Raw genomic sequence first — 13,381 nt, 5'->3', positions numbered from 1 at the left:
TATCGACATCTACCCTAAACACCTGCGTTGCTGCTGCTGCTAAGTCACTTCAGTCGTGTCTGACTCTGTGCGACCCCATAGTCGGCAGCCCACCAGGCTCCCCCGTCCCTGGGGTTTTCCAGGCAAGAACACTGGAGTGGGTTGCCATTTCCTTCTCCAATGCATGAAAGTGAAAAGTGAAAGTGAAGTCGCTCAGTCGTGACTCTTAGCGACCCCATGGACTGCAGCCCACCAGGCTCCTCCATCCATGGGATTTTCCAGGCAAGAGTACTGGAGTGGGGTGCCATTGCCTTCTCCAAAACACCTGCATTAATTTCCTACAGTTGCCACAGCACATGATCACAACAAAAATTTATCGTCTCAGAGTTCTGGAGGCCGAAGTCTGAAGTCAAGATGTCAGCAAGGCCACACTCTGCCTGGAGGCTCTATGGAAGGATGCTTCCTCGCTTCTTCCACTGTCTCAGGCTGTTGACATTCTTTGGCTTCTTCGCTTTGTGGCCATATCACTCCAGTCTCTGACTCTGTCTTCACATTGTCATTCTCTCTCTGCACGTGTCTCAAATCTCCCTCTGCTTGTCTCTTATAAGGACATTTGTTCATTAATATAGGTCCCACTTGTATAATCCAGGATGCTCTTATCTCAAGATCCTTAATTATATCTGTAAAGATGCTTTTCCCAAGTGAGATGACTTTCATAGGTATCAGGGATTAGGATGTGGATATAACCTTTTTGGGGTAACATTTCAACAATACCATACAATTCAGTGGGTTTTAGAATGTTCACAGAATTTTGCATTCATCACCACTATCAATTTTACAATATTTTCCTTATCCTAGAGAAAAATACCATACCCACTCACAGTCAGTGCCCATTTTCCCCAGCCCTAGGTGATCACTAACCTACTTTATGACTCTATGAATTTGCCTAGTCTGGACACTTCATATCAATGGGATCATATAATATGTGGCCTTTTGTGTCTGACCCCTTACTTATTATAATGTTTTTAAGATTCATTCGTGTTGTGGCTTGTATCAGTACTTTACTCTTTTATTATTGAATAATATTCTTTTGTGTGAATTTACCACATTCTCCTTATCCATTCATTAGCTGATGGACATTTGAGTTGTTTCTAACTTTTTGGCTGTTATATGTAATTCTGCTATTAATCATGGTGTGCAGGTTTTTGGGTAGATACATATTTTCATTTGGGGCTTCTGTGATGGCTCAGCCATCAGTTAAAAAAAAAAAGTCTGCCTGCAATGCAGGAGATGCAGGAGATTGTGGGTTCAATCCCTGGGTCAGGAAGATCCCCTGGAGGAGGGAATGGCAACCCACTCTAGTATTCTTGCTTGAAGAATCCCATGGACAGAGGAACCTGGCGGGTTATAGTCCATGGGGTCACAAAGAGTCAGACATGACTGAGGGATTGAGCTCAAACATGTTTCTCTAGGGGACATACCTAGGAGTAGAATTGCTGGGTCTATGGTAACCTTTCGAGCAACTGTCAGACGTTCCCCAAGTCAGCTGCCTCCTTTACATTCCCACCTGCAGTGTTTGAGGGTTCCAGTTTCTCCTGATACTCTTTTATTGTCTTTTATTTGGTGCTATTGTCAATTCTGCCTTATATGAAAAGCTTCTTACTAATATTAGAAGAATATTTACATTCCACTGCAGTTAGTGTCTCAGTTTGTTTCTAACATTGAAGAAATGAAGGGCGATCAGTTCTTATCTACTGTAACTGTCACATTTACTTCTTGTTTCACCCAGCTTCCTGGAATCTTAGTACAAAGCAAATAATAATGATAATAATCATTTTGATGTATGTCTTCAAATTCATAACCATTTTAGTTCAAAACCCAAAAAACTATCCCATAGCTGTAAGCTCAGTGAAGGCAAGCCCCTTATCTTTCACTTTTTCTTATAAATTTTGTGTACAGCTTGTGGTGACTGTGCAGTTCAGTTCAGTCGCTCAGTCGTGTCCAACTCTTTGTGACCCCATGGACTGCAGCACACCAGACTTCCTGGTCCTTCATGTTCTTTGAGTCAGTGATACCATCCAACCATCTCGTCCTCTGTTGTCCCCTTCTCCTGCCTTCAGTCTTTCCTAACATCAGGGTCTTTTCCAGTGAGTCAGCTCTTCATACCAGGTGGCCAAAGTATTGGAGCTTCAGCTTCAGCATCCGTCCTTGCAATGAACAGTCAGGGCTGGTTTCCTTTAGGATGGACTGGTTTGATCTCCTTGCTGAAGAATCTTGCTCCTCAAGATTCTTCTCCAGCACCACAGTTCAAAAGCATCATTCTTTGGCACTCAGCCTTCTTTATGGTCCAGATTTCACATCCACACATGACTACTGGAAAAACCATGGCTTTGACTAGATGGACCTTTGTTGGCAAAGTAATGTCTCTGGTTTTTAATATGCTGACTAGGTTGGTCAGCAAGTATCTTTTAATTTCATGACCGCAATCACTGTCTGCAGTGATTTTGGATATTTTGAATATTGATTTTAATATTCAATAAATACTAAAATAAATTTAATATTTGCTCTACAGTGGTGATTGTACAATAAATATTAAATGAGAATGTGACTCGTCTTATGTGTAAAAGGGTTTAATGTTTATAAAACATAGGCTGATAATTTTTCTTAATTATGCACAGGTATCTGACAAATTTGGTTATTCTTTTTAATGTGCAGATGAACAGGAGACTGAAGATGTGACAGAAGAATGTAAAGAATCTTAAGCACTGACTTGCTGGGTTGTGCTTTTAGGAGAGTTGGTAAATTAAGTTAAACCACATTTTTTTCCAAATTCTTTTAATTCAGTGAATGCATTATAGAGACTATTCCTCAAATGACGATTTTAATGTTTAGATTCTCTCTTTCTGGATCATATTTTTTTGGTATTTTTTGAGACTTGTGGTAAATTGCTCACTGGTTTTTCCTCATTGAAATTCCCAGGAAAATAGTTTTTTATTGCATTATAGAAACCAACATTTTATGTATGTGTGCTATGGTAAAACTAGTTGAAGTTTTATGATTGTTTTGTATTTGATATTACATATTACTACTTTGTTGGGGTTTAGACAGGTTTGTTGACCATGACTTGTAGTTTTGCCCTGATTTCCTTTCTTTCCTTCTCTCTATGCCTGTTAAGTAAGTATAGCTTGCTGTGAAGAGAAATGAATTTTCCCAACAAAACAATGTTAGGCTATCCTTACTATCTTATTAGTAGTGGTACTTTTCATAAGCAGAAGTTTGACTGAATTATTTAATATATGACGTTTAGTTTGTTATCGTCTTTCAGAGTTTACCTTTTAGAATTCAGCAAATAAAGATCAGCTGGTTTTAAAAAAGCTGTATTACTATATTAAGAGAGAGGGTTTGTTAGTTACAAGTCAGTAACCTGAATTTATGACAACATTTTATGTCTTTTCCAAACCATGTGCTTCTGGTATTTGATTGATAAGTATGTGTGTGTGAGAGAGAGAGAAAAAGAGAGGGAGAGGGAGGGAGAGAAGAGGAGAGGGAGATAGATGGCGAGAAGATAGTTTATGGCTTTATAGTATATTTCTCCAAATGGTATTTGGGGCATAGTGGACCTTTATGTTACAAAAGTTTAACAGAGGGTAGGAAAGCAGAATGATTACGTAATTAATTTTACCCTTGAAAGGAATGAGACCCTTCCATAGCATGTAAACTGAAGGTACCTACCTCTAACAAAGAGCTGGCAAGCTGAATTTGTATAATATACTCAATAGGCTCCAAATTAAATGAAAGATTACCTTGATAAGAAAGAAAATGTTCTTTAAAAAGCAGTGTTTTTATTTTAAGTTTCCCTCTAGACCTGAGTGTTTGCCCCCAGAAAAGGTAGAGAAAAAGTATGAAAGAGCAAGAGCTAACTCATTTCAGGAATAAATTTAGGATCTTAAAATTTGAGTTTTTTTTTTTACTTATGATTCCTCAAGAAAACTACTGGCACCACCTTTATTGTAAATTCCCATAGGACCTAGAGTTTATTGCCCTTCAGTCCAACTCTGAAATGCATGACAATAAACTCCTACAGAAGGAGAGAGCTATCACCCTGATGGCATAGTTTAAATTTTTAACAAGTCCTTTATTTCAGTACAACATGATTCGAAGGTCAGTCTTGGAGTGCATATGGAGCATTCCTGGTCAGAAAGCTCCAGGTCCCAGTGTCTTCTGTCCCATCCTGATACTATCAGTTACTTTTGTTTCGTTACTTAAAAGTGAATTTGAATTCTCTCCCAAGACTTCACCTGCTGAGCTGCTCTGAGAATGAATGGTGTCATGTTTCAAAGAATATTTCTTTCAAATCAGTTTTCCAAAGTTTATAACCAACACCTTCCAGTTCCTGATTCTTCACCTAGATACCATAAAGTGATTTGGCAATTTATACTTATATATGACTATACAATTTATACTTATTTATGTTTCTAGAACGAGAGAGAAAAGTCAATAAGGGGAAAAAAGATTCTGTCTCAGCCTGTCCTTTTTGTTTAATGGACCTCAAAGGGAGATCTTTATTCATAAAAATTTTTATTCTAAAATTTTTAAAAATTCTTTTTAAAACTAAAAATTGGATGGTATTCTACATTCATGGTTAGCGCACCTGAAGCTCAGGTTCTGCTTTTTGTAAGGCTTTGGCTTTCTCTTCACAAAATAAGTTGATATTTTATATGTGTGTGTGTACATATATGTGTGTGTGTGTGTGTATGTGTATATATATATTAGGATTTATTCCCAATTCTCCCTCTCTTAAGTCGTCTTTCTGACCAAAGGCATAGTCACTCTCCAAAATGTGGTATCTATAGAATTTGACCCAGCTTTTCAAGGACACTTTGTCTTTCACTGACATTTCTAAAGCTTCTTCACAGCCTGGTGTCCTCATTCATGGGTCGGAAGATGTAGCTGTGAGTATGTGCTTCACTCCTGTTTTCCTTTTTATTTTCAGGAACAGAACTGGGCTTTGAAAAGGATTCGATAAATGACATTTAGTGACATTAGTAAAATATAAACTTATATCCTTTTGAGTCTCACATCTTGTGGGGGTGGTCATTTCTCATTGCTTGTTTTTAGTATGATAGGCTAATTTATTTTGTTCTTTTATTCCACAAATCCAGCAAATACGTCATCTAAGCAACTGCGTCTTAAATTGTATAGGAACTGTGAACGTTACTGTTAACTGTGATTTCTTTTTGTGTATGCTCTATTGGCTTAAGGATACAGTTTACCCATACCTCATAACATAAGGCCAGAAATCAAATAAACACGGATACAGTAAGTATAAATATAAATTTCCATATGATTTATTGTTGTTCCTTGTACATAAGAAACAGTAATATACAACTTACACTGCTTTAGAATGTAAAATGGATAAAAATGTGTACAAAAAAGCACATTCCTAGAAAAGTATTGGCAAATAGTAAAAACAGGGAGGAGGGTAACAAGCAAAAAACAAATCAACAAAACAAAAAACGAACAATTCTTCAATTCAGTGTGCAAACATTTTATAAAAATAGAAATACTAACTCTACAGGCAGTATTTCCTGATAAATTATTTAAATAGCATATCTACACAATCTGAGATATCTATTCCAAAGGCATTGAGAAAATAATTTATAAAAATAAAGCAACGGTATACAAGATGATAGAAAAAAACAACTTTCAGAAAACGTATATAACATTTCAATGCTATTTCCTTACTGGGAATACTTTTCTGCAAAGAATTTTTATACTATGTACAACATTGATTTTTTTTTTTTTTTTTTTTTTAGGTACTACAGTAGCTTTAAGTTTGTTAGACACTTAAACTCTTTCTGTTTGATCCCAAAATTCTTTACTCAGTCACACAACAAATGAGGTAATATTTGTATACAAGTTTCACCTTTGTCATTTTTTTCTTTTGGAAAAAGGCAAAAATAATAAATGTAGATGCTTTTCATCTCCCTGGAAATAGGCACAAGGGATGGGATAAGACAGTATTAATGGCCTCTTGGCTTTCTTTGCAAACTAAAAACACTTGCAAATGGACAACCAAGTAATTCCACTTGGGAAAAAAAAAGGAAAAAAGAATTCCAAATCATTCAGTCTAAGCACAAGGTGAAGAGCAGCTTGCTATGCTGGCTTCCTTGTGCCATTCCTGTGAAAGATTTGCTGATCAATCTCAACTACCTGCTCTCAAACACTTTCCATATGAAACTAGATTCCAGGTAGAACAGAGTTAATAAATAATCTGTATTTACAATCTTACAGTCATAATGACTTGTAGCAAAGATGATATGGATAGTCCTTACGCTTCTTCCTGTTCCATGAATAGTCTTTCAGACAGATCCCCCAGAATAAGTAAAAAATAAATAGTTTACATTGTAAAGTGTTTGTTTAAAACACTAAAAACTACAGTCCAAAAGAGACAACTGGAAAACTCCATGATGTTCAGGAAAAAAAGAGAAAAAAGGAATGTCTTAGTTGATAATTTTGTGCCTTTCTAACCATAAAAATACAAGCACGGCTGCCCGTCCCTTGGGAGACAGCCTGGTGCTCGCTGAGATGGTGGGTATTCTTATTTTGCTGCTACATCTGCAGAAGCTACATCTGGAATACAACTGACAATTTCAATAGAACCAAGCTGCAGCAGCTGGCCCTGCCTTGTGTCGGTTTAACTCCGACTCCCTGTTCTGGTCACTACAGGTGATGTGTTAAGGGGTGGAAATCTGGGAGGAAGTCCAGAAGCCAGTCTTTTCCTTCCTTCCCTGCTCCTATTTAAGTGCCTATTTATGTGGGTTAATCAGCTAACACCGGTCAGCATCACGAAATCCAGCAATAGTCTTTCAATCCCCTGAAAATGATTTAGTACCAAAAATGTAACAGTTCCTCCATATTTTCTTCATACAATCGTCTCTTGGGTATGCATCCTCCCCTTTGGGCTTTGGCCCCCCCGCCCCCCCCATTCCAGAGGGAGTAGGTCAGGGCTGGTTTTGTTTGTCAATTCTAGTGAGTCCTCCCTTCTCTCACATGCCTGAAAACATTTTGGAGTCCACTGCTCAGAGCTGGCCTCACAGTCGCATTCTGCTCTGACAAAAGCAGAGTGGGACAGGCACCTTCCAACCAAAGCATGTGGATGCTTTTGCTTTTGCAAAAGCCAACCAAAGTCATTGTTTGTCTCCTTGGAAGATTCTTCTCAGTCAGAGGCTGAATGCAGGGTCTGATTTGGAAAATTGCATTTTCTTGAGGCAAGTCACATGTTCTAGGAGTCCACACTCATGCAAGCAGAGAGCAAAGGCAGGCAGCGAGGCGCGATCCTGGGGGTTTTCTAAAGCCCATGGTTCCAGAAGGTGCAATACCAGCATTGGTTATGATCAGTCTTTTGATCAACAGTTTGATGATTAGGAGTCTGTGAAATAAATATATAAACACATAAATATATCAACTAATTCACTGAGGCACTGTCATCTTAATATCCACTAATACATTAACAACCTTGGCACAGCTCTACTTTTATAATGGCAAAGGTATATTTTGAGATTGGTAGTTTATAAAATTACACATTAATGTGTTTGAACACCATTGCGAGGTGTTTGATATAGCATAACCTTCCAGAACTTATGCTCTGCTTTCTAAGGCTTTCATTATTTCATTTTTTTATCACTGTGTCTTCAACAGCAAGATAGAAACAACCCTGTGTCTTACACAGCCTTTATCTCAGCCTCTTGCATGACCGACGTTCTTGATACTGGTCTGAACTAGGGATTTCACCTACATATTCACTGTCATTTTGCTCCTACCTCTGCATTCATATTTCAGGTCGGAGAAGAACACCATTTCTTGAGAGAAGACGAACAAGCCTAGCCTCCCACCAGCATAGGTTTTGTCATAGATGGGTCCTGAGTCAGCCATGATTTTCTTCCCTTCATACATTACCACTCTGCGGGAAAAAAGGAAATCACCTCAGTGCTACCCCTTACCTTTGGTCCCCTCCTCCCTGCCTGTCAGTATGACTTAAGGGATATTTAATCAGAGCAATCCTACCTGATGAAACCTGTCTTTGGCCTATGGCTCAGATGCCATCTGTAGGCAGTGAAATCTTTCCAGCCAATGTGACGAGGGTCATGCCACAGTGTGCGCACCTGGAGGAAAAGGAAAAGCAAAGGTTGAAACAGCTTCATTATAAGAGTTATGGTAGATTCCATGAAATGGAATGGTACCTGAAATGGTACTTGAAAAGGTACTGAGTTGACCTAAACTAGAGGGCTGCAATGTAGGATTTTTTCCCCCAAGGGCTTTATTGGCTATGTAACCTTGAATGTGCTATCAGCAAAGAGAAGGGACGTTGACATTTTTGTTTGTTTTGAAGAGGCTAAAACAAACAGTTTGAGCCTTTTGATTTCAAGTGAGCTACCCTCTCAGACGCTAGGATGGTTTTTGCAATGCAGAGCTTAATGCTACAGTTGGTGATGCTGGGAACGTGATGTCTAAGACTCCCTGGTGGGAGGCTTGGCCAAACACAGCCTCCCTTCCCCTCCTGCAGGGTGCTGTTCTCACCTGGCCAGAGGTGTTTCCTGTGTGCCACAGGGCATTCCGCAGGTGCTCGCCAGGCCCCGTGGTGGAGTTTACAACCTTCACGGAAAGTCCAGAGTACCCCTGAGCCCTCGTGGGGTTGGTGTCCCAGTAGGACTGAGTGACTTGCTTCCACATCACAACATAGAAGCGGCTGCTGGACTGGTAGCCAAACACAAAGCCGGCATAGTCGTCGTCCCTCTCGGTGTTGATGAAGAAGGTGCCACTGAAGTCCACGGCGTTAAATTCGTCATAACCTGGAAGAGGAGGCCACACCCAGGTTAAAACCTGCAGCCTTCAGGAGGTTCTCTGTCACATTCCCAGCCATTTTTAGCACACATGGGGACACATGCAACTGCCTGCTTTTACATTGGCTTCTTTCCCCTGTACACACTGGCCTTTCGTTTGAAGAACTCTCTACTCACCTACAGCAAGTCCAGGGTCACAGTTGACAGTCTGGACGAGTTCTTTACCCTGATGGCGTACAACCCAGTTAGGGTCATTCTGGGATGTCCCTTTGGGATCTAGAGGAATCATCTGGAATCGGCGGAAATCAGTCTCACTGATATCAACATTTTCGGGACAGATGTCATCAATGTCTGGCACCTTGTCCTGGTCAAAATCATCTTTGCAAGCATCACCTCGACCATCACCTAAAGGCAGAAAGGCAAGAGTTCAGTGAAATTCCAAAATACCATTACTGGTGCTAGAAATTCCCTGTCTTGTCAAAGTTAACATTCAGTCTCTTCATCCTCAAATGTATTCAGCTTTGTTTTTATTTCCTCAATCCAGACAGCCATGGTTTCAGTTACTCGCTTTAAAGGTGGCTCCAGTGACTCACCATCAGAGTCCTTCTGGTCAGGATTGGGCACCAGCCTGCAGTTGTCCCGGTCATCAGGAATGCCATCATTGTCGTCATCATGGTCACAGGCATCGCCTTTGCCATCCTTGTCATGGTCAGCCTGGTTGGCGTTGGGCACGTAGGGACAGTTGTCCAGATTGTTCTGGTGGCCGTCTTCATCAATATCCTGATTGTTGTCACAGGTGTCTCCAATGCGGTCCGAGTCAGAGTCGAGCTGAAAGAGCCAGAGGGTGAGTTGGAATGTGAATCGCTGATGCTAAAGAAAACTTACGGAGATTCTCCAGTGTCTGATAAGACCAGTGAGGTTTCACATCTATATCAACAAATCTTAAATGTTTTATTCTTGATCCTTGTATGTATTAGACAGTTTTTAAAGGGATATTTGAAAGTTCTTTTAAAATAGAAAACTTTCTAAATAAAATTAAATAGAAAGCATCATTTCATCACTAAGGATAGAATGCCATATTAACTACTTATATCTTAATAGATGAATTGAATGCTCTGGGTACAATTTATGTTCTATTCAAATTTTCAGTTAGGAAATTGTTGACACGTCAACTTCTACTCCAGGTCATTAAATCATGGCAACATGCGCTGCTTTTCATACATACTGGGTAACCTGTATGGTGGGATAAATCATTTTCTTCTCTTTTCGGTATTTGGTTTTACACATCTAGTCCAAAAGGATTGTCCAGTGTTGGCTCAGGTAAAATCAAAATTCTAATTGTTTTCAAAACCATATTTCTCAGAGTACCTTTTTTACCTTATTCATTACGTATGGAATGCTTACAGATTATTTATACAGAAATTACAATTTTGCTTGCCAGTATTTATGCTCTTTGCCATTAAGATTTTTACATGATGAATTGTTATAAATTTTATTATCATCTGAAGAACCAACACCTTATCCAGGGAGGTTAAATGGCACTGAGGTTTAATTTACAGTAAGACTCAAATTCAAAACAGATAACCCTCAATGCCTTTTGATCAAGAATGCTATCCCAAATCATTCATGCTTTCCTCTATTTCCCCAAAGCAGTTCATCCTGGTGCTTTTTGTTTTAGAGAAAGTCGTAGAGCAAATAGTAGGAGAGTTTCTGGATTCCTCCAGAAATTAGCTGGCTTTATCATTTCTTGAATCTTTTAAAAAATATTTGCATTTATAAAAAGGTGGTTTCTAAATTTCCAGAATAATGGCTTTTAGGGGAAAAAAAAAGCCCTAAGTTTCACACCGAGAAAATAATGATGAGCGATTATACCAGAAAAGAAACACCTTCAGACATGGAACTTGTTCTGGCTATGTCTGTTTGCAGCACTCCGTAGCACCGGTACAGAATTATGTGTTTGCAATGCCAAAACACTTGAAGAATGACAAAGAAATCCCTGGATTTCTTTTCTTGCAGTCAGATTATATCATGAGCCATGAAAATGGCTGTGTATCTTGCTTAGGGATATTTTCTTCCATCTCTTAGTTTCAGACATGATTAATATTTCTGTACAGTTGTCAGTCACAGATTTCTGCTTTGTATAATTTATCTTAACAATGGTAGATTCCACTGAGCAAATCATGTGGGCTTCTTATAGAGGATAAGATTGAAGTTACAAGACTGTCATGCTAAAGACCTATGGAACTCTGCAAAGAGCTTAGGTCAGGCAAACTGTTCACATGAAAATGCTGTAATTGGCTATGAGATCACTGATAGCCGTGGTAGTGAAAGTTTTTGAACTTAAACTCTTCTATTTTTAAAAGTGGTTTAGAAAGGGATATTCTAACAGTTTACTGAAAGATTCTGAAAGGAGTCTACGTACCTGGTCTGGATTGTGTTCCAGGGGGCAGTTGTCACACTGATCACCAACCCCGTCCATGTCAGTGTCTTTCTGGTCCACATTGTAGACATACTGGCAGTTGTCCCGTTCATTGAGGATACCTGCAGAGAACACGGGACAGATAAGAGCTGGAATCTTTAGCCTCAGCTGTTTCAACCAGACTGCACACTAACAGCCAGCGCTGTTCAAGGCTGAGAGCTGAATGCCATCACAGCTGCCTACGGGCTGGCTGGAATCAGGTAGTGCCTTACCGTCCCCATCAATGTCAGCTGCGCAGGCGTCTCCTTCCCCATTGTTATCTGTGTCAGCCTGGTCTGGGTTGTGGTTGTAGGGGCAGTTGTCACAGCGGTCTCCCACGTCATCTCTGTCATAGTCGTACTGGGCTGGGTTGTAATGGAATGGACAGTTGTCCTGCCAAGAGAAGAAGCGGAGCATTGTACAACTTGGTCCATGAAACTAGCCTCAAATCACATGCATAATATATATAAAACTGTGAAAATCTGCAACAGTCATTTTCTACTTGGTGGATATACTAAGTCCCCTGTAAAATGATGACTGCAAAAGTTAAAAGCCAGGACATAATGAATGAAAAATGAATTTCTGTTGGTTATGAGTCAGTGAGATGTAAATAGAAACTCAACATCTCTATTCTCGGTGCAAGCAGAGAAAACCTTACTGTGACCTAAAGACATTTGAAACCAATATGGGGAGCAAAGTGTCATTTGCTCACACATAGTAACTTTTTGCTCCAACTAGGGGAAAGGCAAGCTGTGATGAAAAATAAAACCCTCATTTAAAAATTCTCTTGGCAACATTTATATCTTAAAACTACAGAATCACAATAAATAATTTCTGATGACTAGATATCAGTAATTTTGTTGAATCTTAAGGGTTACAGGCTGTTGCTGAACACAAAAGCTGAAAGAGGAATGGAAAACAATTTTACCCTGTCATCTGGAATCTTATCATTGTCATCGTCATCATCGCAGGCATCGCCGATTCCATCCTTGTCATAGTCTTCCTGCCCTGAGTTGGGAAGGTTGGGGCAATTATCCTGGAAAGAGAAGACACATTGCAGCTGCAGTTTGCAAGCCTTTTGCTCAGCTCATGCACTAAAGTGTGCACCGAAACACTGCAGACAGAACTGAATGCTACTTTGTGACAGCAAGTATTTTCAATGGGAAGACAAAAAAGTTTGCTTGGAGGATCTATACACACACACACACACACACACACACACACATACAAACACTTTGTATAAATGTTCTAAACTTTATATATACTGGGAACATGGGTCATGCTCTGCTGGCATTTGGTAGAGAAATGAACTTTTTTTGGACAACATAATCGACTGTGGAACACAATTGCCCAAAGGGCCTGTCCCATTCATGTTCTTGGCATGAAGTGACTTAATAAGAATTAGTGTTCCTCTGCCTTTGGATGATTTGATCTTTCAGTTCCATTCCCCAAGTTTAAGCAATTCCTCAGCTCATCCCCTTGATACGGTTTCTGGAGGCGGGTGAGGGCGGGCTACCTTTCTGCAGTGGTAAGTTGCATTGGCCACGCACAGCAGGTCCTCATTGGGCCAGCCGTCCAGGTCTGTGTCCTCCCCGCAGATGATGCCGTTGCCGGCGTAGCCAGGCTTGCACTCGCAGCGGTACATGGGGTCGCTGTAGTGGCCCAGGTAGTTGCACTTGGCGTTCTTGTTGCAGTCGTGTGTCCCGTCTGTGCAGGGGTTTCGGGGCTTGCATACCTGAAGGCACAACATTCTCAAGTTAAGGCAGAGCCTTGGAGGGTCCCCAGCTCCCCACTGGGAGCTGGACAGAGATCCATGGGAAGAGTGCGAGTCCTCCCCATCCTCCCCTGGGAATGTCGATGCCAGGTTATAGGCTGACATGGCTTTATGTGTGTTTTCCTTGAACTTGCACATCACCCTGGCACTTACAAATCCATCCACTCACAACTCACTCCAGAGCAGCATGGTCAAATGTGATGGACCAATTTTCTCTGCTGGATGAACAATTCATTTTCTAGTCCTGTTTCTAAAAGCCAGATTGACACTCACCCCCTTCCCTACTTTCCCTGAAGGGTGTGAGAGGACATTCCCTGCATTCATGCC

At 40.2% G+C, this 13,381-nt stretch overlaps 2 protein-coding genes across 3 annotated transcripts in view; one reads left to right on the top strand and one right to left on the bottom strand.

The window, feature by feature from the left end:
* FSIP1 (fibrous sheath interacting protein 1) overlaps positions 1 to 3,498 on the top strand; it is a 209,658-nt gene extending 206,160 nt beyond the window's left edge. Inside the window, exon 12 of the mRNA XM_010847930.1 lies at positions 2,695 to 3,498. Within this exon, the coding sequence (XP_010846232.1) occupies positions 2,695 to 2,741 (47 nt within the window). The 3' untranslated portion in view covers positions 2,742 to 3,498. The remainder of the gene's footprint in view (positions 1 to 2,694) is intronic.
* Positions 3,499 to 5,303: 1,805 nt separating this feature from the next.
* Positions 5,304 to 13,381, bottom strand: part of THBS1 (thrombospondin 1) — a 15,883-nt gene continuing 7,805 nt past the window's right edge. For both annotated transcript variants that reach the window (XR_825941.1, XM_010847929.1), the window contains exons 13-22: positions 12,797 to 13,015; positions 12,209 to 12,316; positions 11,514 to 11,673; positions 11,245 to 11,363; positions 9,416 to 9,650; positions 9,000 to 9,227; positions 8,560 to 8,831; positions 8,047 to 8,144; positions 7,803 to 7,942; positions 5,304 to 7,411 (exon numbers count right to left, since the gene is read on the bottom strand). Coding sequence is in view for 1 of the 2 variants with exons in the window: in XM_010847929.1 (XP_010846231.1) it covers positions 7,404 to 7,411; positions 7,803 to 7,942; positions 8,047 to 8,144; positions 8,560 to 8,831; positions 9,000 to 9,227; positions 9,416 to 9,650; positions 11,245 to 11,363; positions 11,514 to 11,673; positions 12,209 to 12,316; positions 12,797 to 13,015 (1,587 nt within the window). In the remaining variant the exon portion in view is untranslated. The remainder of the gene's footprint in view (positions 7,412 to 7,802; positions 7,943 to 8,046; positions 8,145 to 8,559; positions 8,832 to 8,999; positions 9,228 to 9,415; positions 9,651 to 11,244; positions 11,364 to 11,513; positions 11,674 to 12,208; positions 12,317 to 12,796; positions 13,016 to 13,381) is intronic.

This window comes from Bison bison, unplaced genomic scaffold (assembly GCF_000754665.1).
Source record: "Bison bison bison isolate TAMUID 2011002044 unplaced genomic scaffold, Bison_UMD1.0 scf7180017864259, whole genome shotgun sequence".
NCBI lineage: Eukaryota > Metazoa > Chordata > Mammalia > Artiodactyla > Bovidae > Bison > Bison bison.
Note: the sequence above shows the minus strand (reverse complement) of the source record. Positions and strands in the feature narration are given on the sequence as shown.